This window comes from Drosophila bipectinata, chromosome 2R, assembly GCF_030179905.1.
Source record: "Drosophila bipectinata strain 14024-0381.07 chromosome 2R, DbipHiC1v2, whole genome shotgun sequence".
Classification (NCBI taxonomy): domain Eukaryota; kingdom Metazoa; phylum Arthropoda; class Insecta; order Diptera; family Drosophilidae; genus Drosophila; species Drosophila bipectinata.
In genome coordinates, this window is record NC_091737.1 from 16577204 (window position 1) to 16600495 (window position 23292).

Here is a 23292-nt window from a genome sequence, read left to right on the forward strand (position 1 = left end):
TTTTTGATCGACATTTTTCACTTTTTTCTGATGGCTCCCCTTCTAAAATCCAGGATTTTCAGAATTACCATATATAGCCTCTTGCGATGCCCATATCTTGGCCAATTTTCAGCCGATCCTTAAAAGGAATACCTTGAAAGATTTGTAGTTCGATTTCCAATAAAACTGCATCAAAATCCTGGGACGAAATTTTTGACCGACATTTTTCACTTTTTTCTGATGGGACTAAAATCCAGGGTTTTCAGAATTACCATATATGGCCTCTCGCGATGCCCTTCAAGGGGCCCAAAGGAGTCCTTGAAAGATTTGAATTGAACCTACTTGATTCTTCTTCTATTGCCTACCCTCTGAAGAGCGAAAAATAATTTGTAGAGCCCCATATTTAAATCAAGGTACATTTATGAAATAAATTTAATTCTCGTCTAAAATAATATTTTTGGATAAGCTAGTTGAGGTCTAGCGGTGGTATGCATCGTAGGCTCTCCAACGGGCATTACAACAGTCGTAGGCCACTCCCATGCCGACTCCTAGGCCAAGCCACATCGGGTACGTATGGGGACGTGTGAAGAAGAGAGTGACCACGCCGCCGATTAGGAGACCACTTCCCCCCTTGAGGCAAAAGTCCGTGATGCACTTGTCGTGGGTAATGCTCTCCTCAGACCGAACAACAGGCTCCTGGACTTTCTTTTCGGGTTTGGGTGGCTCCTTTTTGGGGTTCTTTTCCGGTTTCTCCGGTTCCTTGGCCATTACTTAATATTATTACGATTTTGAGCAGTTTTCCAGATGTGTAACAACAAATGTGTACCTTGACATTTAATGGAAATAAGTCTAGACCCTAGACTTTTTTGGGCATTTCGAATTTCGGGGGTGACTTTTGGGGCATTATGGGGTTAACAGCATTCCGATGGGTGACGTAGTCGCGAGAAATAAAAACAGTACCCCACCAAAATGGAGATGGATGGACTGCCATAGTTACAAAATCCTAGCAACAATATTTTTGTGTATTTTTGCCATGGTAACCGGAAACCTCGCGTGCCTTGAAAGATTGCGAACAGTGTCGCCTAAGTTCAAAACACGGAAAGATGTGAAGGAATCGGACGAATCATGAAGTGCAAAAGGAACTTCCTAGCTGGTTTAGCTTTGTTTTATCACATAGTCAGTAACTATAGTTTTAAATACGCGCAATGTGTGGACGCACCGTTTATCCATATTCCGGGCAATGGAGTTATATCCGGGACATATTTGAAAATGTTTCGAACCCTGAATGTTAAAGCTTATCTGGGCATTCGTTACGCACATGCCAGGAGATTTTCACCTCCGGATATCGAACTAACACCATGGAAGGGGATATTCAACGCAACCTCATTCGCTCCGGACTGTTGGCAAAATCCAATGCCTTCCGTGGCCAAAGAAACCGAACAAATCCGTAAAATAATAGCTTCCGAAACGAGTTCCGATGATGGTGGCAGAAAATACGAAGAGAACTGCTTGTATCTTAATGTTTTTGTACCTGATGGTAAGTAAAAGATTGTTTTCCATCCTTAAGATGCAAAAATAAAATACAAAGTGAAACGATAGATACATTTTTGAAAACCCACTTCCTTTTCTTTTAGGCCTGCCTGGACCGAACGGATATGCTGTGGTTGTGTGGATCCATTCCGGAGACTTCTCCACTGGTAGTCCCACGGACGTGGTGCCCTTCCAGTTGGTGTTTAAGCAGAAAGTTATAGTCGTTACCTTCTCGTATCGCCTGAATATATTCGGTTTCTTTACAACCGACGATGGCGAGGCCCAGGGCAACTACGGTCTAATGGATCAATCCGCCGCCCTGTATTACGTGAAGAAAAACATTAATTATTTTGGCGGGGACGCGAATCGGATTACCCTTATGGGTCACGATGCCGGAGCGATAAGTGTGGCCCTCCACATGACGTCGGGCGAGTGGTCGAAGGGCGGCTTCCACAAGGCCATCATTATGTCCGGCAATCCCCTGACCACCGTTAAAATGCCGTACGAATACGAGGGCTCCCTGGATCAGGTTTCGAGCACTTTCGGTTGCCCCCGGAGACCAACTTCGCTGTTCATGCAATGCCTGAAGCGAGTGGATGGAAAGCGACTCTCGGAGAACCTTCCCTCGGTCAGCTGGGGACCTGTTGTCGACTTCGGATTGAGCAACTCCTCCTATCCGTTCATCGAAAACCAGCCCGAGACGCTCTTCAAGAGGGGAAGCTTTCACAAGGTGCCCGTCATCATCGGAGTCACGGACATGGAGGAAGTGCTGACCCTCTTCAAGGACAATCTGGACACGGAACTTAGCTCTTCCGATCTGGAGGAGTTCTTCGGAGATATCGCTGTGACCGACATGCACAAGCTGGTCCGGAATAGCGAATGGTGTTCCAACTACGAACTCATTTCGGACGCCATCAACTTCATGTACGCCAATGACTCGGATACGGACGTGAAAAAGGCCAACAAGCAAATCATGAGCGCCCATACGGAGAAGTTCTACATCACCCCCATGCAGATGTTCACCGACATGATCAGCAAGGACAATACGGTGTACAGTTACCTCTTCAAGACACGACCAAAGTCCGCGTTCCAGGATCTTCCCAGCTGGGTGAGTGTGCCCAAGTACTTCGACCAGGTCTTCGTCTGGGGCAATCCGTACATGACAAATGCCATCGATTGGAAGTCGAACGATAAGATGATTGCGGATATAGTCATGACTTTGTGGGCGAACTTTGCGAAAACCTCGAATCCCACAAATGCGAATATTTACATAAAGTGGAACCCCATAACCCCGAATAATAACTCCGTGCTTCTAATAGACGAGAGCTTCAATACGGACAACTTGCTGAACAACCCACGGGTTAACTTTTGGAAGTCGTTGTACCCGAAGATTCTGTACTTCTCCGCCGATTGTTGCAACTCCACCAACTCCGGCGGCTCCCTGACCATGATCGTAAAGTCCCTTCCAATACTATGTACTCTTCCCATAATCGTTAATATATTTTAAATACAAAATACAATCCCTGCAAATATACCGCTTAGATCCTCTGTCAATAATCTGTCCTACCGTTGAATATATATAAATAAATAAATAGAGACAAGAGAACCATCGATCCTGGTGTTTCAAATATTTCGTTTATTGGTCGTTTTGGTTCGAAACATATAGATAGAGTGTTCGGTGCCATATATATCCTTAAATGATAGTTCGAATGGGTTGTGGGGTTTCGTTTTTCGCCATTCAAAGCATATAGTTTCAGTCGCAGCTTAGAATGCTATTTCGATTCTTACTTTCGAAAACACATACAACTATTATACCAGTCACCACTAACTGCATTTCCAATCTAATCTTCGTGTTTGGAGCTAAAATTTAGATTTGAATTTCCGGGAGAAGTGCAATACTACCCTTTATCGTAAGCCTCAAAAATGTGGGCGCTTAAGGACTGAGGAACCCAATCAACAATTTGGAGCTTTTGGAAATCGGGATCAGTCCTTAAGCACGCTTTTTTGGTCGCAGATTTAAGCCATTGTCAAGGTGCCAGCTCCGATGCCATAGCCCACGCCCTTTGGCCCGTAGAACTTGCCGTAGCAGGATCTGCAGTAGATGTTGCCGTCGGGTCCGTCGTTCAGGTTGGTCGAGTCCAGGTACTTTCGGCACTCCGAGCAGTAGAAGCACAGCTTGTGCCAGACGTGACTCTTGCTCTTCATCTGCTCGGCGGCGTAAACCATGAAGCCACATCTGGGGCATCCGTTCTCCGACTTGGGGCCGTTCCGGTCGATAGCTCCCCAACTGGAAGTCAACATTTTACACTAAACTCTATACTAACTTGAGAGATGCACTCACCAGTTGGGAGTATACTCGTAACTAGTGGACACCAGGGTTGGTGTGTGTCCGTATCCGACTCCTTTTGGTCCGTAGAGCTTCGCGTAGCAGAGCTTGCAGTAGATATTGTCATCCGGACCGTCACAGGCCAGGACAGAGTCCAGGGGTCGGTGGCACCTGGCACAGTTGAAGCACTTCCTGTGCCACATCTTCCCCTTGGACAGCTGCAATTCGGCAGCAAAGACTGCACCACCGCATCGAGGACATCCCTCCCCATCCGGAGCCTTGATCGAGGTGGTATCCGGACAGACGAACGGCCGCTGGGACGCGATGTCCTCCAATCTGTAGAGTATTATTTCATTGACTATCCGGCCCCTGAAGAGAAACTACCTACGATACGCCATCGGTTTGCAGGAAACTGGACCCGCAGGCGAAGCCGTAACCGTGAGGACCCCACTTCTTGCCGTAGCACGTTTTGCAGTGGACCTCATTGTCCGGGCCATCGCACGCGATGATGGAGTCGAGGGTCTTGGTACAGTCCCGGCACTTGAAGCACTTTCTGTGCCAGGGTCTGCCCTTGGAGAGAACCTGTTCCGCGGCGAAAACCACGCCACCGCAACGCGGACATCCTTCGCCCAGAGGGGCCTGGATTTGTTCCACATTAATGGCGGCTGTTTTTGGTGCCATTTCGCTAATAAAGATAAAGGGTTCTTATTTTTTTTAGGGCCTTGTGTTAAGCATTATGGCACTACCTTTGCCATTCGGAATCCTTGATGTCGGACATCAGTCCCAAGGACGAAATACCAATGTGCCCATAGCCCCTGGCGCCAAACTTTTGCGCATAACAACCTATATTATTTAATAGTTATTCTTAAGAAATAAAAAATCAATATCATAGTAGATGTGTAAGGATACCTCTACAGTAAATGTCCTTATCGGGACCATCACAGTGCAGAGTTGAGTCGAGAGTCTTGTTACATTGTATGCACTTGAAGCACCTCCGATGATATCCCTAATTTAGAAAATAATTAATAGAAAGTGTGCCCCCGAATATGAAAAGATGTGTCGCGAATCGCGATTGGTTGGGGCTCCCGGGCCTTTCTCACCTTTCCTCTGGCCAGCATCTGTTCGGCGGCATAAACATAGATACCACACCGGGGACAGCCTTTCCCATCAGGTGCCTTGGGTGGAATTTTTGGCTGAACAAATCTGAAAAAGATTCAGATGCTTCCCTCAATTATATGTAGTTCTTTAAACGGACATTCATTTGGGGGGATCATTACCCGCAACGAAAGCCACCACATCCACTATTTCCTCTATTCGTCTTAGTCACCGAAAACGAACCAAGAGAAATACGGAAAGGTCAGTCCGACTACGACGGACTACGCTTTGGGGGAATACACAATTCGATAGAGGGGGCTTCCATATAGACACACACAGCGACAGACAGAGAAAACAAATAGTCTCTTTAAATAGAACGTGAATAATCTTAAAAATAAATTCTTTTATTGTACCCACAATATATTTTATCAGTTTACAGTAAACAAAATACAACAATTTATTAATACCATAGAACCATATAGGTCTATATATATATATATTATATGTACAAGTGGAATATTTCCAGTTGGGGAAATGAATACCCCCCGGGTGGTGTTCTTTTTTGGCCCCAAATACAAATAAGGAAAATCCGACAAGTGGGTACGAGTACAACTGGGGGAGTGATATATAGGTAATATGTAGGATGCACCCACTTGAATGCAATGAAAAACATTAAACACATACAGATTCTAATAGAAAGCAAAACTACACATTTAATTCAAGGAATTTTACACTTTTCATACAAAACATATACTTTTAATTTAGTCCTTACTCTCTGTTTAAGTGGGCGCCAGTGTCCATGGACAGGCAGCCGGCACCACCACCGAAACCGTATCCCTTAGGACCGTATTTGCGTCCGTGGCAGTTTTTGCAGAAAAGCTCCTTCTCGTGCTCCGTGCAGTTTGTCGAGTCCAGGGCCTTGTTGCACATGCCTGAAAAAGGGGAAATTTTTCAATTTTTATCCAAATTGGAGGAGGAGCTCGTAGCTTCTTGATATCCGAAATCCATTGTCCTGGATACTTACTGCACTTGAAGCAGGTCTTGTGGAATTTGTAGCCTCCGGCAACGCGCTCCTCGGCGGCGTAGACCGACTTTCCGCACGCAGGGCACTTGGGGGTTTCCACGGGAACAAAAGGCATTTTGAGGTGTGTGAGAGTGCGTGTGTCTACGAAACAAAATTAAACTCTAATTAGTCCAATTGCAATTGGCATGGGTTGGGTGGCGGGTGGTCGGTCAGTAATCAGTAATCAGTAATTTCGCGCGATATTCAAGAAATAATGTATATAATGTATAAAATACCTTCGGAGGTACTCTTGTGAAGTAGTTCCTATTCGTCGGAAATGCCGCGGACTAGACTGGAAAGATTCTGCACACAGGTAGTCTATATTTGGGGATGCACACGGCACAACTAAGAAAATACAGTTTGCGTAATAAAAACAGCACTTTCTGAATATATCATTATTTATCATGCAATACACACAGCTGGCTGTGTGTGTGGGGGGGACTGTGTTGTACTCTCTCGGGCTATATCCGCGCCGATGTCTCATTCCTGTTAACCCGGCTGGTAACAGCTCAGTTACTTGAATTTTTCCTTTGCCCCAAACACTCCGGTGTCCGGGGGCACTTTGATTTTCGAAAAAAAAATACCGGTTTTTTTTAACACTCACTGCACCATAGAGTGGGCGTGGGTTTCGTTTTTTTTTATGTTTTCTTTATTTTTGTTTAGAAAAATCCGAGGGATATATAAAGTTTTTGAGTTGGCTTACATAGCCCAGGTATATATGTAGGTACATACATATATGTAATTACATATATATCAAGCCGATTTTACGCAACAATTAATTTATTAGCTTTCGGCACGCACACCACCGCCACCGTGCATGTAAAGATGTATGTATGTATGTATATAGGTTTATAGTCTAAAAATATATGAACACACCATACACGATATATATCAAAGTACATTCATGGCCTTATTTTAGTCTTAGGAATACGAAAATAACTCATAACTGGCCAACCCAGATCCATAAATAAATGACTTGCGCATACATTTATTCATATGAACCCCACGATGTTATGATATTTGTAAAATAAAATAAATACGCGATGCTGTGTACATGCAATCTTCGATCTTCAGATTCAAATCGGTCAGATTGCCATTTGAATAAACATTGAGAAGTGCTCCAGTTTAGAAAACATCACGGCATCTGCGATATCTACGAGTGTGTGTTTGGAAATCGGGGATCGAATAGCCACAAGTGTTTCATTCGATGAATCCATCCTATCCATCCATATGCATATGAATATGAATATTTTTCATCATCATCATCAACAGCATCAGATGCGATGCCCATGTATAAACATATCTATTAATAAAACCTGTATCTAGGTATTTGTTAATTGTAAATCGCTCACTTGCGATTGGCAATGAGCCTAACAGATTTATGAAGGCCAGACCTATTGACTCGTGATTTTTAACAATATGGATTGCCCGCACATTTCCAACATTATATCCATATAGATATATTTGTATAGATGGCTAAGATACCATTATTATCGGTAATAGCGGTTCTTCAACACCCATTTGGTCTGGCGACAGTTCAGGGTTAGCTGCAGACATGTCGGGAATTATCCACTGCCAACACGGAAGCCTTTTTTAATTACCACTATGGTTTGGCAATTAATCTCAAATAAATACTGTAGGCGACACTGAATCATTCCTAATTAATGAACCCTCCAATAGAATAAGTAATTGGCAAAAGAATTTCTCTTCACCATTTGCCGTTTTTCTGTTGGTCTTTACAAATTTTGAAACAAGGTCGCTGACCTGGTAGCCTTTTGTTTAGTAACTAATGCCTCACCTTCAACTTCTTCGCTAGCCTCTATATATATTTTTTTTTGCATATGTAAGTGTCTTGGTCGGATTTAGCATAACAAAGACTACCATTTACAACTCATTTGCAGATGCTGGGGATTTCAGCGTCATTTATCAGTTTATCAGATATCTTTTATTGTTTGTTATTATTTAAATAGTTAAATTATTTTAATTACATTTGACTTCATCATTTATTAAACCATCCAATATTAATCGTAATTTATACAAATTACAGTCGCTGCAATACAAATTATAAAAAAAAATCATGTATATCGCTTACAGTCACTGTAGTGTTTTGTTGCTTCATTTAAATTATGTGGAATCCGACTTTAATCGATTTGCAAACTCAACTTGCTGAATCTCCTTCCACTCTTTTTTTGGTTTCATTCGCTTCAACTGTCCGTCCCAGACCAGATCAATTAAGCCTCCCTGCTTGGCAATCACACTCTTGACGCGATTCGCAAAATCTATCGCGGACTCGCCCTCCTGTCGGTACATTGGCGGCAGATACCACACATCGCACACGATGGCCCACGAGGTCATCATCATGTACAGATACTGCATCATTGAGTACTTGGCACTGTTCCAGAACGCATCACCGAATCTCGGATCATACCTGGGGGGAACACCATATTTTAAGATACAATATTAAATAAACTCTGCGTAGAGACTCACTTGATGGCGACCGGATAGATGACGCCGCCTACTTCGAAGCTGCCCTTTTTAAACTGCATCACGGAAGTGTTGTTGATGCAGGTTCCCTCCGGGAAGATGAGAATCGGTGGATTGTTGGGATCCGATACGTGCTGCTTCAGCCTCTCGGCAACCAAATGGCGATCCTTCGCCTCGCCTCGCTCGAACCAAATGTGCGGCGAAGCTCTGGCCAGGGCTCGTTGGAGGACGCCCAAGAAGCCACCATGGCGTTGGCCAATCTACAAAACGACGCGGGTCCAAGTTAGCTTACTTCGTAAAGTCTCTTTGCAACACCAAACATAGAAAGCACATTTAAAAATAAGCAGACATGCAAATCATAAAACCATCACCAAGGCAAAATAAAATTCGGGTTAGTACCTGCATGTGCATGGAGGGGAAAGCCAATTTTCTAATCATGTATGATTAAGGGTTTAAACTGCCATCTACCCAGGCAGAAATGATTATAAAATTATCATTTTATTAATAATATTGGTGAGAATACAAATAATTTTCAGGATAAAATCGTAAAAAATGAGAAGAGAACGAAGTTCGCTACAAATTACTTTATAATTTTGGATTCTAGTTCCAATTTAGGAAACTAAAGAAACAAATTCAAATAAAAAAAACAATCAAAATTATCTATAAGTATTTCGAAACAGTGTTAGGTATCTGGATAGTGACTAAATGAAATGCCTTACCAGGGAGTAAGTGGAATCGCACATCAAAACCAGCACATCGATTGGGCTGGTATGATTGGCAACACAAATACCGGATGACGGGCGATTCTCCTCATTGTGGTAAGTGATTACCGCCGATATCGCGCTGGATAAGACGCCGAAGCACATGCTAAGCACTTTATTGACCACCTGGCGCTTATAGGGCCCATCCTTCAGATAGCCCACGGCTGCCGTGCAGACCGTTAACCACACTACCTAAGATGGCACAAAATGAAAATGGGAACATTGAGGGAATTCAGTTTATAATGAGCTTGAACTTCTGGTGCAGATTGACTTGATTGGGGTTGGATTTTTGGGGGGTTGGATTTGGGGTCACTGAAAATCGTTTGAAAAGGATTTTATTGCTGGTGTTAACTTTACATAATTGGCTTATTGACTCACATTTTAGACTCATGTTCTTAATGTGTGTGCGTCAAGTCAGTCAATTATAGACCCGACCTATGTGCATTCATAGATTATTCTGTAAATAGAGTGACGTGAATATTCTGATATCTTAACCCTTTAAGATTGTTTTCTTAGATTGCGCAATACGTCAATTTTTGATCACGCGTTATCGTTCAATTGGAATCTAAAGGTCAGCTTTTAATTCTCTCGTACTGAAAATTGATTGGGGGCCAAGCCCTCCCCACACTGCCCCATAAAACCGCTGAAAGTAATCGCTGGCAGCAAATCATAATGGAAAATAATCCAAAGAAAACCATAAACGCAATAAGCAAAATAATAAATTAATAGTAATCCAATGCTTACCTTTCCGGATTACCTTTTAGCATACGGATACTGCAAGCGGAGTAATAAACGAACAATTTTAGAGACACACAATTAAGCGGGACGGAGACAAAAGCGATTGCTACTTAGACAACATTTATAATTGCACCCGTTTAATGGTTAAATTCATGCATACACTGTCAACATTTCTGCTGATTTCTGAGCCCAATTATCGGATAAGTTATCAAGTTGTTATAAAAACAAAATTTATGCCAACAAGGCTGGCCGAAAGTTATCGATGCTTGTACGTATAGGTATGTTAATATATGTCGGGTCTAAACTCCATGTCCAAAAAGATAATGGCTATCGGCCATGGCAAGCGCACACGGTAAACCGTGTGATAACAAGAATCGGAAGAAAACAAATAGAACCGTTGAGTAGTATATCTTCAGTTACTAGGTTGTCGGCCAATAAACAATTGTATTTATGGCTGAATATATATGGATATTCCGAAGAAGGGTACAACGATTCTTATTTAACTTTGAAGTTAGTTCTACTTTAAAACAAACACTTGGGGATGCAATTCTCAGTGTTACATGCATGAATTTTTAAATTCTATATGAAGCCATTTTGAAATGAAGAAATTAAGATAAAACTTCTTTCTCACCAAAGAATAGGTACAATCTGTCGAGAGTATCGCCACATCCAAGGGAGAGGTATGGTTTGCTACACAGAACCCAGAAATCGTGGGCTTATATTGCTTATTGTGGAACTTTATAAGGGATGACAAAGAACTTGCTATAAGGCGGAACGTGATTTTGAATGACAAGCTGGCTAAAGAGTTCCGTAAATATCGGAAAGGTATTAAAGCCACAATAAAGTTAGCAAATACTGTAAATAAAACCTAGGAATCAAATGGTATTATATTAGAAAATGATTAAATAAATATTAAATTGGGCAAACAAGTAACATAAACTGGCTTTAAAAACGCGAAAACTTCTACAAAATATACAAAAATATAATAAATAAATTAGAAAATAGATTAAACTATTACACCACATTATCTAACTTCGATTAGCAAAGGAAAAACATTTAAGCTGCGCTGAACGATTCAAGATCTTTTTCGCTTTGGTTTCTTCGCCTAACTATTCCCCTTTTAAATCTTCCTTGTCTTGTCTGTTCAGTCCCCCACCCCTCATCGAACAGTTGAAAGTTTTCCGGAGTCAAGTCTTGGTGTAACAAAACCACTGAATCAAACAATTACACTTACACCAACGAAGCAAACCAATACTCGGAGCGGCATCAAAAATACATATCGTATAAAGAAGCCGACCATCCATATTAGAGTTATTTTCCAGGAAATGAATTCGTAATGTCTGTTGGTGCGTGTCAGCATATTCCAGTTCTTCAACTCCTCAGCCTCGAAACGGGATGTAACATCGTCTTCGATAATGGCTTCAACGCCAGATTTCACATAGTCCAAACATTTTTCAAAATCAAAGTTAATTTCATCCTGGATAGTAGAAGGTGACACCGATTAGATTAGAATTAATGCGAGATAAGTACTGGGGTACCTTTGTGGACGAAACGGGTTTCTCTGGCGCTGGTTCTTGAGCTTGGGGAAGGAGGACTGCATCTCTGGTAATCAATGGAGCCACTCCATTTGTAGCCTCTTTGGAATCCGCATCGTCAACTAGTTGCACTCCCTGTTTGTCGTCAGTCTTTGGATTGCGGGAAAATATCTGGTTTTCTTTGGATGCTGTCTCTATACTGACACGGCCGTACTAGAAATGGAAATACATTTAGTTATAATCAAGTTGTCGCCGGATTATCTACTGATAAGAATATTATATGTCTAATCGAGTGAGGTAATGATTGGCAGAACATTCTTTTCTCCACATGGCAATTTAAGGAATATTAAAGGATTTTCACATCCATAAACTAAACGATTCCATACAATTTTTGAAAACGCTTAGAGAACCCTTTTTTTGTTGCCTCTGAAGGTTGTGTACATATGTACGTAGGGTAGACATATCAGTTTTACGCTGACTATATTTATGGACTTTGGAGTGTGACACAGTCTGAATTAGCTTTACTTAATGGAGTAGGAAATCATTCACAAATCACATCATTAACTCACTTTTCTCGAAATAAAAGGATTAACGGTTCGCGACTTACCTCAAATATCCTTAGGAGAAGGTTCACATAGGCCTTCCGCACTCCGATGGATTTGTTGATTGCGGAAATGAAAACCAAAAATGACAGAAACCCCCCGAGAGGAATCCAGAATATGCTGAGTAGCGCACTGATCATTTTACATTTGATTCATGAGACATTAATTATTGTGGAGTAAAATGCGTCTGAATTTGGTTTATTGTGAACTTGTGTTCTTTAGGGCTGTTGATAATATATCAAATCATCAACATATCGATATATCGATATTATTCTTATCGATTCTTCGCTTGTTGCATCCTTCACGTTCCTTTTTCACTTGTTCCTAAAAAAGTTAATTTCTTAATTCTTTACAATTTTTATATATTCGAATTCGAAAAAATCAATATTTTTACTTTAAATAATAAATATTATAAAATACAAATTATTTTTAACTGTTAATTGGGCCCTTTATTCAAATAACTTCAAAAAATAAAGTCTACGCATGGCCAATTGGCTTTTACTTATGAGGTAAGTATTTTTTTAAAACTATTCTGTATTTCATGTTGACCATGGCTCTATTTTTGTAAGAATCTATTTAGTTACTTGAGTTAAACAAAGAAAACGCATAGGTGTATACAGCACATTCCAACGCAACAGGTCGATAAATAGGGAATGGAGATTTTTTATCGAAAGTGTGGACAAAGCGTGCTGGATGGTGTTCCTCAATAGTGTTTGTTTTATGTTGGCAGTTCCGTTGAATTATTATTATTACTATTATTTATTGCAACGAAGTTTAATTTTAACACCTTTATGTTATAGTTTCGTTTAAGAATATGGAGTGATATGTATATGGCCGGACATATATATACACTACATGCTTGATAAGATAATTTTATGTAGTAACTTTTTGTATACAATAAGTGCCTTTTTATATGTTAACGACCATGTCTTCAAGCAATACAAACAGCCTGATTGAGAAGGAGATCGCTGATGAGGACATGTTGCCGCCGATTAAGTCGCCCAACAACCTGGTTTTGCGCGTAAACCAGGACACGGACGACAATTTGCGACTCCTGTTCGACAGCGTGTTGAATCCGGGTGACGCCAAGCGTCCCCTGCAGCTCCCCTTCCGCATGCGGAAGTTGCCCAACTCTTTTTTCACGCCCCCGGCCCCCTCACACTCGCGGGCCAACAGCGCCGACTCCACCTATGACGCTGGCTCCCAATCGAACATCAGCAGTCTCAACAGCATCAGCAGCCTCGCCAACGCGGCCCAGCCCGTGGACGGGCAGCCGGCCATATCCGCCATCCCACAGATCCAGCCGTCGCCGCAGCAGAGAAACCTGGCGATACATCACTTTCGCGCTCGCAGCAGCCCCGCCTCGCTGCAGCAAAACTACAATGTCCGTCAACGTAGCGATCCGACCAAGCCATCCAACCAGCCACCCACTGCTGGGCCCACTTTCCCCGAGAATAGTGCTGCCGAGTTCCCAAGCGGTGGGGCTGGTGCTGGTGCCGTAGCCGGAGCTGGAGCTCCGGCAAGTAGCATTGAGCTGGACGGCATGTCCATGGTTGAGGACATGCCGATGTCCACGCAGACAGTGCACAAGAAGCAGCGCTCCTATGACGTGGTAAGCCCCATTCAGTTGCAGTTGCTACGGGGTGCCTTGCCGCCAGGATGGGAGCAGGCCAAGACCAACGACGGTCAGATTTATTACTTGAAGTGAGTACAAAGAAACCAAAACCAAGAAATATATTATTTTTATCATCCAAATTATATTTTCCAGCCACACTACAAAAACGACGCAGTGGGAGGATCCAAGAATTCAATTTCAACGCCAACAGCAAAACATAATGGCCGAGCGAATAACGCAAAATGGTAAGTTGATATTTAATTACAAATAATTTATAAAATTAGAACTTAAAGAACTTAAATGGTAATGCTCTTCGAAGATGAAAATGAATATAGGATTCGAAATGGTTGAGGATTCGAAATGTTAGGAATCCCCAAGGAGTGGGAATGGCCCGTTTTGGATAATTTTCTATGATTTTGTTTAATTTTTCAAATACTCTGATAGTTTTTTTTTCAAAATCTCCTTATTTTTGATTCTTCAATACATTGTTTAACGCCCGTTTACAAATTTTTTATTTATTTTCGGTTTGTAAATCATCGCTTTTGTTTGATAGAAGTTTTGCAAACTCCGAAACCAACTACCACATCGGCCATTGCTAACAACTTGGATCCACTGCCGGATGGTTGGGAGCAGGCACTTACTGAGAACGGAGACATTTACTTTATAAATCACATTGCTCGAACGACTTCATGGAATGATCCCAGAATGCGTAAGTCTCGTTCCCACTCACACACCAAACCACCAACTAGCGTAAGCAGTTAGACAAGTGACTTGTTGGCCCTCGGTCTATGTCTATAGAGATATTGCTAGATAACGCTCGAATACGCATACACACACTCACACTTGTATATATATCCACTAGTTATAGAGAGGGCGGGTGGGGGTAGATCACGTTACTCCCATGACACCCCTTACTGTCTATATACTGCGCCGGATCTTAAGATAGACATTATACAAAGTTTATTCTTGTCGCCTAGGTTTATTAATATTATCCATTACCATATTTCTTTGCAGAACCTGTCCCTGGGCTTAGCGTGCTTGACTGTCCAGATAACTTAGTGTCTTCCCTTCAGGTGGGTGCCTCATGACCGAATTCCAATTGGAGCATGTAACTGATAACCTTTGTCCTTTCAGATTGAGGATAATATTTGCAGTAATATGTTCAACGACGCACAGACCATTGTAAATCCACCGTCTTCCCACAAACCTGACGATTTGGAATGGTATAAAATCAATTAATTGAAATGTATACATACATCTGTATTAGACCTAAAAGTTTTATATTTTGTATTATTCTAAATTAAATATTTTTCAAATTTTATAGTATTTCTTTATGTACAACTTATTGAAGTTTGTGTGTTCATTAAAAACAAAAAACGTTTCTGTGGCTTTAATTCATCATCAAAATTTCTATGATTAATTATATTAATACAACTACAATATACATAAAAATGCTAATAAAAAAAAACAAAGATAAACCTCCTGGTTAATCAATTCAAAAACACTGGCCTTCTGATTTTCAATCTCCGAAGAGAGAGTTACGGAGAAACCATCTGTAGGTGTGGTCAGCGGCGATGACTCATCTAAAAATAACGCATCACCTCTCCACATTTTTGAGAAGTGCAAGTTAAGCGAAACTGATTTCCACTGCAAACAATTGGGGTTTGTATTACGATGCGGTACTGCCAGGTACCGCCATGAGGTTTCTCCAAAGAAGTACATACATATTCTAATAAATCCGAAGCAAAGTCACCATGGAAAGTATCATCTGGTCCATGAATCACTCCAAAAACGTTCTAAACTTTCTGTTTAAATAAAATGACTCACTTCTGCAGTTTCCATAGCAATTAATTGAGAACACATTCGTTAGATATTCGTTATCTATTAAATATTAGTAATTTTATTTTTTAACTATAATAATCTTACAATTTTACAAAATTTCTATAAAAGCGTACAACAACAGTAATTTTTTTTTTGCCGATTTTCTTGCGTCAAATTCATCTCTCGAACAATTGTGGCGAATACTTCGTTTACGTTTATCCGATCCTTAGCTGATGCTTCAATAAATGGACAGTCCCACAGTTGTGCCAAGGCATTACCTTCAAATATTTAAAAAATTAATAGCTTGAATATAAATATCAATGAATTAAATGCGTACCTTCAGCGGTGGATACCTCTCTTTGGCAATCTAAATCAAATTTGTTCGCGACTAGTAGGATGGGTGCTGGCTGACTTCCTTTAACTCGAGTGATCACATTTTTCATACTAGATATATCCTGTAGAGAAATGAGATTAGTTTAGGTTTCATAAAGAGAAAATAATAAAGATAAGAGGACTTTCATTACCTGAAATGTCTGATGATTGGTTAGTGAATACATTACAATAAAACCATGACCGTTTTTGATGTAGAGATCTCGCATGGATGCAAATTGCTCTGTGCCCGCTGTATCGAGGATTTCCAAAACGCATGGCGAGCTGTCAACCTGTTTACAAAAAAAGATAACATTAATGTTTACTCAATAAAAATAGAACAAAGGACTTGGCGCCCCACTCCAGAGAGCGGCGCGGCAGCCCGCCCACTCGATTGAATGAATACATGTTACGAAGCTCAATGGATATCTACTCATAAACATTCAGTTTGTTTTGGTTTGACCAGTTCCAGTAATTATTTACTTATTGATATTAAGTTTTCTCGGGGGGGTTGTGCAAGTGTTTTTACATACATAGGAGTATTGGGCGTGGGAGTACGCGGAAGAAATATGCACTTTCTTTGTCCTCCAATGAATTAGTTGAGCATTTGATTAACCCCCCGGGTTTTTCACAATGATAAAGATTTAAGACGTATTTTTAGAATAAATACTCAGTTTCATTAAATCGCGAAATATTACTTGATTCTTTGCATGTAAATGTGTGCATGCATGTGTCATTTATATCTTACGAACGAGTTTAGGAGGCAGAATAAAACGAGAGTTGCATTGTGGGCTGGGCGAATGTACTACATACATAAGGGTAAAAATGCAGTTTGCCGACGCAGTCTTGGGCGCTAAAGATATCAATTTTAAAGATACATATACACACAATGGTATATGTACAAGTTAGACCCCAATTTCCTAAGAGTTTTAAGAGTTGACATAAATGATTCATTTTAAAACTAGCTTTGCTATTAATCCTTGCACCAACACCCACGCCTAGCCACACTTATGTACATACATATGTATGTCGGATGCACAGACATATGAAATACATATGTATATACATACATACGTACATCCCGTATGCCCCATTAATCGGGAATAAAGTAATGCGTGTGGGTTTATAACTTCCCGTATAGACATAATTACGTAGACTTGGCCACATTTCGCACCTAGAAGAGCAAACTATATGTGGATATACAATTAATCGCCCATTATATGTATCTGCATACATATATATACATTTATAAATACATACATACATATGTACATATAGTATATGTATGGATGTATGTATGTATGTTCATGTAAGCACAGACGTTTGTATGTATGTCGCGATTACGCTTAGTATATATACGTACATATACATAAGTTAATGCGTGTGTCTGCGGTTCGTTTGTAAATTGATTATGCCTGCATGATGATATCCATATGAACGTTTACGTACCTCTATTTCCTTGCGGTAAAAATCTTCAATTGTGGGATCATACTTTTCAATAAAGCATCCCGAAACGAATTGCACTGTGAGGGCTGATTTACCAACACCCCCCGACCCAAGCACAACAACCTTAAATTCGCGCATTGTAAATCAGTTTTTGTGGTTCTAGACGCGTATCGTATAGATGCAAATGTATGTTTTGTAGGTGTTTGTTTTTACACTGTTTATGGATATGGATTTTAACTTAAAAACAGTTTACAAAGCAAATACTATGTATGGATTGACATTGCGTTTCAATGCATGTAATGCACAAGTATGAAGAAAACTGCAGTCTACTGTTTCATTGCCCTTAGGAGGAGATGTTTCGGACTTTTGTTAAACACATATTATATTGTAAAATATAATAATCAAACGATAATTGATAAATGATGACACTGACACTTATTGAAAATGGAACGATGCATAGTGTAGAGGAAATGAAATAATGGTTTTAGAACAAAAAAGTTAAGGGATGTTTCACACGATAGTGCATAATGTGCAAAAAACCGGCGATAAATATCAAATCGGGCAAATCAATCGGGTAAATACGAATTACCATAGATATTTTTATTTATACTCTTTTAAAGTATTAACGTAATAATAACACCAAATTAACTTAATTGTTTATTTATCATAAGAATGATGATAATTTTATTTATTGAAAATAACTTTGAATACCAAAAGGCTCGATTAAAACATTAAAGATTCACCCTAAATATGTAGATGTAATTTGTATCAAATTGTATTAATTAATTGTTCTCGAAATTCTATTTTATATTATATTAAATACTTTATATGAATAATCCCTTAGTCATTTTTTTTTATGTTACACATCAAGAGTTTCACTCTTTTACTTTTTCTAAACATTGCCAATAATAAATTAAAGAATATGATTATAAATTGATAATAAATATTTAATCTGAATTAGATCCTTAATATTAAAAATAAAACAATATGAAACGGACTTTGTTTCTGAACATTGCAGCATCGGAAAAAATTAAATTCTAAGGGTTTGTTTAACCATTAAATTGTTGATAGTCTTTTTTTTTAAATAAGCTACAAATATTCTAGCTATATATATTATTAAGGTAATGATATTCTAGCTATTATATTAATAATAATTTTTATTTGGCAACATGAACCCGTTTCCACTATCCCCACTTTTACCACCGTTCCTAATAACTTTAAATCTTGGAAAAAAATATATCGATTACGGCCCACCACTAATACTTCTTTCTTTCCGGTGTAGCCCCTTGAAACGCACGCACGAAATGGTAAGAAATCCATATAATTCTATGTAATCATTTAATATTATAGTAATTTCAAAATGGGAAATCTTACACATTTTCTGTCTTTAACAGGCTGCACACAAATCGTTCAGGATAAAGCAGAAGCTTGCTAAGAAGCTGAAGCAGAACAGGTCCGTTCCTCAATGGGTTCGCCTACGTACTGGAAACACAATTCGGTAAGTTATAAACCTTAAATCCAGTGAGAAATGTATTTAAAGCTAATTATATGGCTCTAAAGTGCATTAAATAGCAAATTTAACCAAAAACATGGATATGCCCTTGAAATTTGCGCCAAAATATAATATTTTGGTATTGCATATCGAACCGGCTAATTAGTCAAAACAAATATGCTTGCGAAAGCTATAAATACATTTCAAAGCACTAGCAATTAGTTCTAGTGTAACTATAAGTGAAACCCATTATATGTTTTGATCTAAATCTAACTAATTCAATTTCTTTCATTAAAGGTACAACGCTAAGCGCCGTCACTGGAGGCGTACCAAGTTGAAGCTGTAAGCTGGCGATTACAGAAGCTCCACACTGCGTTGGATTGCTGAATATCTTTTCAAGAATATAAAATAAATTCGTTTACAAAAGTTCGAATTGAAACAGTTGTTTTGTTTGAATTGGGTTCTGACCAGAATTGGTCTATATTACAGCTGCTTTAATAAATTGGGGATTGAGGAAATGAAAAGAAAATCTGGAAAACTATGTCCTGGAAACTAAACATTTGAAGTTAGAATCAACACCGTTCTACATATGAATGAGAACGGAGAAGCCATAATATCTGAATGATCTGAATCTTTTTAAATGAACAGCTGATTGATATCCATGGGTTTTTTTAATGGGTTTGCCAGTCACCCAAGATGTTCCATTATTCCCATTTAAATCTGCAGGTGTCCAATCCAGCTTCAAAGTTGGTACTACTTCCGTTATCGGATTTACGGGAGTTAAGTTCTGTCATAAACTTTCATAATCATGTTTCTTCCATTATTCCCATTTAAATCTGGAAGTGTCCAATCCAGCTCTAAAGTTGGTATCTCTCACTACTTCCGTTATCGGATTTAAGGATAACGGAAGTTATATTCTAAACTTTCATAATCACCTTTAAATTGGCGATTCTAAGACAAAAATATATTCCATTTGGTCAATTATTACATATTGTAACGCGTACAATTTATTAATTCTGTATTAAAAAACTGTTTATTCAGCGGGTACTTCAATGGAGCCCTCGTTCAGCTCGTCAATAACATCGTGCGGGTGCTTTCCGTCCACAGTGCAGCCAACGCTCTGCGCGGTTCCCAGGACTTCCTTGCAGGTACCCTTCAGTTCACGGGCCATGGACCTGGGCCTCATTACTCGGGCAATGGCCAGGATGTCATCGAAGGCGATGTTGCCACTGTGCTTGACTGAAAAATTACACAAAATGCGGTTGTTAATTAAGCTTGTTAAGTAAGTGCACTTGCATTTAAAATAACTATATTATTTATCCGACTTTTTGGGAACACTTTCATTTGTTTACTTTTGAATAAACACAAATGCACTTTTTTTTCATCCGGGTGGTGGGCAATACTTACTGTTCTTCTGCTTCTTGCGGTCACGTGGGGGTTCCTTCAGAGCCTTGATGATCAAGGAAGCAGCAGAGGGAACCACTGAGATGGCAGCCTGTCGGTTCTGGATGGTCAGGCAGACGGTGATCTTCAGACCCTTCCAGTCGGAGGTAGCCTTGGCGATGTCATCACCAATTTTTTTGGGAGACTACAAAATCGAAAGTTAGCACAAAATCGAGAGGTAAACAAAACGAATATTTGCTTACCAGACCGAGGGGACCGATCTTGGGAGCCAGGGAAGAGGTGGCACCAACTTCGCCGCCAACGCAACGCAGGTAGACTGCAATGTAACATCAATAAATTAGTATAGGTAATATTTATATTTGACATTAATTGATGTTGTGAAAGAAACACACCGGTTGAAAAAACTTACCCAATTTAACTTCCGTGGGATCGAACTTGGGAGGCATTGTGCTATCTCGGCTTCGACAGTAGCTGAAATATAAGGATTACATTAAAATCAACGGATTTTTTTAAAGACATTTTTAGCTCCTTACTGTACCGCAAAAAGACACACAGAAAAAGAAAGAAGAAGCTTATCGATTTCCGGTACGAATGTATAAAAATTGTTATCGACAACACATATCGAAGGGAATAGTTCCCGAATGGAACACGGAATTGAAACAAAGACCCAGAATAGATGATAGTACGATGTTTTTAACTATTTTTATTTTTTATTTTTAAATTTTTTTTTGTTTAAAGTTTGTTTTTACATCACAAAACAATTGCAGATTTTATGTTTAAAATGATTTATGGGATTTCCATTTAAATAACTCAAAAAAACAGTTTTAAAAAATATATATTTATATCTTTATCTGGTAATTTAAAAAATACACCCAAAATATAGTTAAAATTTATTTTTAAATTTTTTGGTAGTTTCGCTACTAATGGTTGTTAACGATATTTTTTTTTAAATGTATCGTCCAGTCGATAGGCGAGCTTGAATGATCTGTCACATACTGATACTGATATATGCTAAAAAAAATTAACACAATCATAAAAAACTTCATGTATTGTTTATACTTTTCTTCACTTCATCATTTGTACATTTGGATATAAAATATTTGAGAAATGTACTTCATTTTATCGAAGCGTTTAATTTCCCGCCAGAAGAATCAATAAAACAATGGTTGTCGAGTTGGCGTGTTAGTCTAGGTGACGCCACACAAGCGTTGTTTATTTTCCCATATTACAGAATATAATTTTTCCCCATTATGAAGCTTAAGACATTTGTATTTAGATTGAGGATTTAGCGATTGATGGTTGATGTTTAGGTAAAAAATTTTATTGGCAAACGTGTATCTTGTTACTTGTTATTCAAACATGGATGTTGAGTTTCTGTTATATTTATTACAATTGTTAGAACCAGATTTAAGATGTTGAGCCAACTAGCCTATAACAGCATCTTTGAATAAATTTGCTTCAGATGTAAATGCAACAGAAATTTACAGCAACACATTTTGCTTATTTGTCCAGAGCAGTATTGGTCTTAATAGCGATAACACACTCTTCTCCGCACGCCTTCAGAACGGTGCACTGCAAATGATACAAAAACAATATTCATTTGTTAAATCCTATGACGCTTTATTTACAAGAAACTGTAAAGTTTTATAAAACTTTTAAATCGGACTTACCAGTAGGTCCTTGCCATTATCAAAGTCAGCACGCAGAGTATCGCCCAGTTCACCTTCTGGAACCTTCAAGTCTTCACGCAAATCGCCGCCTTCGGACATCAAGGTAAGGAAGCCATCATCACTTATAGCTATCAACTGAAGGTCTTCCCTTTTAACATGGGGAACATCCATGTTATGAGTAGAGGGGCAAATATCCTCATATCTGAAATTCAGAGTTTAAATCCAATGAAAATTTTGAAGAATTCAGTTAATCTAGATTATTTTCTTTAAAAACGCTTTGATAATTATTAAGATAAGATTAGAGGCCCGTTTATATACATATACTTTTATTAATTAAGGTTACTTTTTTTCTTTGTCCCTGGCTTTATAGTAGATACTCACTTCTTGTTGGAGAAAATATCAATTCCAACCATATGAACCTTGGCGTGTCCGTGCTTGCCAGTCTTGGAAGTTGACATCTCGACAATCTTGCATGGCCGGGACTTCAACATGACGAATCCGTTTTTGCGCAATGCCGAACATTGCATGGGATAAGTGGTCGATGCGCCGGAATCGGCAACATCGAAATGATCATCTAAATCTGCCATATCTGCCACGACACAATAAAATTTGAATTAAATATTTGTTGATTATAGGTGTTAATTACTATTTAATTATAGATGACACTTTTTAAATTGCAAATTCACTTTTAATACTGAAGCGTTTCGAAAGTACATATGTATGCATGTATGTATGTATGTACATGTACATGTATGTATGTATTTTTTGCACATATATTTACGAGTGTATGCAAGCCGAAAAAATGCATAGATATGTATGCGACGGAGAATACACATGTACATATACGTTCGTATGCATATATTTGAAATGTTTTATGCCGAAGAAGAGTCAAACACTTAAAATTCAAATAAATAAATTGGCAAAGTCATCCAGACATGGTACTTGAAAGTTTTGTGTACTGCAGATTAGTGTATCTGTATGTGTGTACACACTTTCACACATAATTGAATGTCAATGCGGCCGGATAGAAATTTTCAGCGTCCATTCAGCTCCCAACGCACTTAAAGTATATTTACACTCTTTCCACGACTCCCCAGTGAATTTGTAAAATTTTAATCCGCAAAAATTAAAAAATTACCAACCTACGAAATCCCAGCAACTGTTCCAACCGAAGATGTAAAATGAAAGAACCCTGCTATCGAATCAAGCCCACGTTTTGTTTCCGGTTAATAATCAAAAAACCAGGAATGCATCTTGGCGATTGATATTTTTCGATGGTGCTTATCCCGTGTTTTGGAACAGTGGAATTGAAACAACGATAATATCCATTTTCATATTAAAATAATAAATAAAATAAAACAA

General features: G+C 39.2%; 10 protein-coding genes across 14 annotated transcripts; 3 read left to right on the plus strand and 7 right to left on the minus strand.

The window, feature by feature from the left end:
- Positions 1-381: 381 nt before the first annotated feature.
- On the minus strand, positions 382-832 carry LOC108123430 (MICOS complex subunit Mic10). The gene has a single exon (XM_017238555.3). It carries the CDS (start codon positions 745-747, stop codon positions 457-459), a length of 291 nt encoding a protein of 96 aa, XP_017094044.1. The 5' UTR covers positions 748-832; the 3' UTR covers positions 382-456.
- Positions 833-838: 6 nt separating this feature from the next.
- Positions 839-3081, plus strand: LOC108123396 (liver carboxylesterase 1). Its single transcript, XM_017238519.3, has 2 exons — positions 839-1516; positions 1614-3081. Exons 1-2 carry the CDS (start codon positions 1105-1107, stop codon positions 3014-3016), a joined length of 1815 nt encoding a protein of 604 aa, XP_017094008.2. The 5' UTR covers positions 839-1104; the 3' UTR covers positions 3017-3081.
- Positions 3082-3124: 43 nt separating this feature from the next.
- On the minus strand, positions 3125-5475 carry Mlp60A (Muscle LIM protein at 60A). Its single transcript, XM_017238692.3, has 7 exons — positions 5113-5475; positions 4936-5038; positions 4745-4841; positions 4582-4678; positions 4224-4520; positions 3851-4171; positions 3125-3796 (listed from the first exon to the last, which is right to left on the minus strand). Exons 2-7 carry the CDS (start codon positions 4951-4953, stop codon positions 3526-3528), a joined length of 1101 nt encoding a protein of 366 aa, XP_017094181.1. The 5' UTR covers positions 4954-5038; positions 5113-5475; the 3' UTR covers positions 3125-3525.
- Positions 5476-5617: 142 nt separating this feature from the next.
- LOC138925496 (muscle LIM protein 1) lies at positions 5618-6356 on the minus strand. The gene is made up of 3 exons (XM_043210858.2): positions 6230-6356; positions 5955-6095; positions 5618-5862 (listed from the first exon to the last, which is right to left on the minus strand). Exons 2-3 carry the CDS (start codon positions 6067-6069, stop codon positions 5699-5701), a joined length of 279 nt encoding a protein of 92 aa, XP_043066793.1. The 5' UTR covers positions 6070-6095; positions 6230-6356; the 3' UTR covers positions 5618-5698.
- Positions 6357-7915: 1559 nt separating this feature from the next.
- On the minus strand, positions 7916-12359 carry Gpat4 (Glycerol-3-phosphate acyltransferase 4). Of its 3 annotated transcripts, XM_017238686.3 has the most exons (7): positions 12119-12359; positions 11515-11724; positions 11211-11453; positions 10608-10844; positions 9197-9430; positions 8481-8737; positions 7916-8421 (listed from the first exon to the last, which is right to left on the minus strand). In XM_017238686.3, exons 1-7 carry the CDS (start codon positions 12251-12253, stop codon positions 8118-8120), a joined length of 1620 nt encoding a protein of 539 aa, XP_017094175.1. In that variant the 5' UTR covers positions 12254-12359; the 3' UTR covers positions 7916-8117. The 3 variants fall into 3 exon arrangements, with proteins under 3 accessions (XP_017094175.1, XP_017094174.1, XP_017094173.1); XM_017238685.3 differs by lacking the exon at positions 10608-10844 and having other exon boundaries at positions 12119-12358; XM_017238684.3 differs by lacking the exon at positions 9197-9430 and having other exon boundaries at positions 12119-12358.
- A 431-nt stretch (positions 12360-12790) lies between these two features.
- Positions 12791-15054, plus strand: yki (Transcriptional coactivator yki). 3 transcript variants are annotated; one of them, XM_017238687.3, is made up of 5 exons: positions 12793-13817; positions 13882-13973; positions 14282-14437; positions 14743-14801; positions 14863-15054. In XM_017238687.3, the coding sequence occupies exons 1-5, from the start codon at positions 13027-13029 to the stop codon at positions 14965-14967; spliced, it is 1203 nt and encodes a 400-aa protein (XP_017094176.1). In that variant the 5' UTR covers positions 12793-13026; the 3' UTR covers positions 14968-15054. The 3 variants fall into 3 exon arrangements, with proteins under 3 accessions (XP_017094178.1, XP_017094180.1, XP_017094176.1); XM_017238689.3 differs by lacking the exon at positions 14282-14437 and having other exon boundaries at positions 12791-13817; XM_017238691.3 differs by lacking the exons at positions 14282-14437; positions 14743-14801; positions 14863-15054 and adding an exon at positions 14048-14094 and having other exon boundaries at positions 12792-13817.
- A 547-nt stretch (positions 15055-15601) lies between these two features.
- Rap2l (Ras-associated protein 2-like) lies at positions 15602-17818 on the minus strand. The gene is made up of 4 exons (XM_017238509.3): positions 17368-17818; positions 16074-16211; positions 15887-16004; positions 15602-15827 (listed from the first exon to the last, which is right to left on the minus strand). Exons 1-4 carry the CDS (start codon positions 17500-17502, stop codon positions 15670-15672), a joined length of 549 nt encoding a protein of 182 aa, XP_017093998.1. The 5' UTR covers positions 17503-17818; the 3' UTR covers positions 15602-15669.
- A 726-nt stretch (positions 17819-18544) lies between these two features.
- On the plus strand, positions 18545-19295 carry RpL39 (ribosomal protein L39). The gene is made up of 3 exons (XM_017238865.3): positions 18545-18671; positions 18759-18862; positions 19154-19295. The coding sequence occupies exons 1-3, from the start codon at positions 18669-18671 to the stop codon at positions 19200-19202; spliced, it is 156 nt and encodes a 51-aa protein (XP_017094354.1). The 5' UTR covers positions 18545-18668; the 3' UTR covers positions 19203-19295.
- A 533-nt stretch (positions 19296-19828) lies between these two features.
- Positions 19829-20883, minus strand: RpL12 (ribosomal protein L12). The gene is made up of 5 exons (XM_017238864.3): positions 20794-20883; positions 20670-20731; positions 20503-20576; positions 20264-20444; positions 19829-20095 (listed from the first exon to the last, which is right to left on the minus strand). The coding sequence occupies exons 2-5, from the start codon at positions 20704-20706 to the stop codon at positions 19890-19892; spliced, it is 498 nt and encodes a 165-aa protein (XP_017094353.1). The 5' UTR covers positions 20707-20731; positions 20794-20883; the 3' UTR covers positions 19829-19889.
- Positions 20884-21559: 676 nt separating this feature from the next.
- eEF5 (eukaryotic translation elongation factor 5) lies at positions 21560-23215 on the minus strand. The gene is made up of 4 exons (XM_017238873.3): positions 23073-23215; positions 22312-22519; positions 21931-22132; positions 21560-21832 (listed from the first exon to the last, which is right to left on the minus strand). Exons 2-4 carry the CDS (start codon positions 22515-22517, stop codon positions 21761-21763), a joined length of 480 nt encoding a protein of 159 aa, XP_017094362.2. The 5' UTR covers positions 22518-22519; positions 23073-23215; the 3' UTR covers positions 21560-21760.
- Positions 23216-23292: the final 77 nt, after the last annotated feature.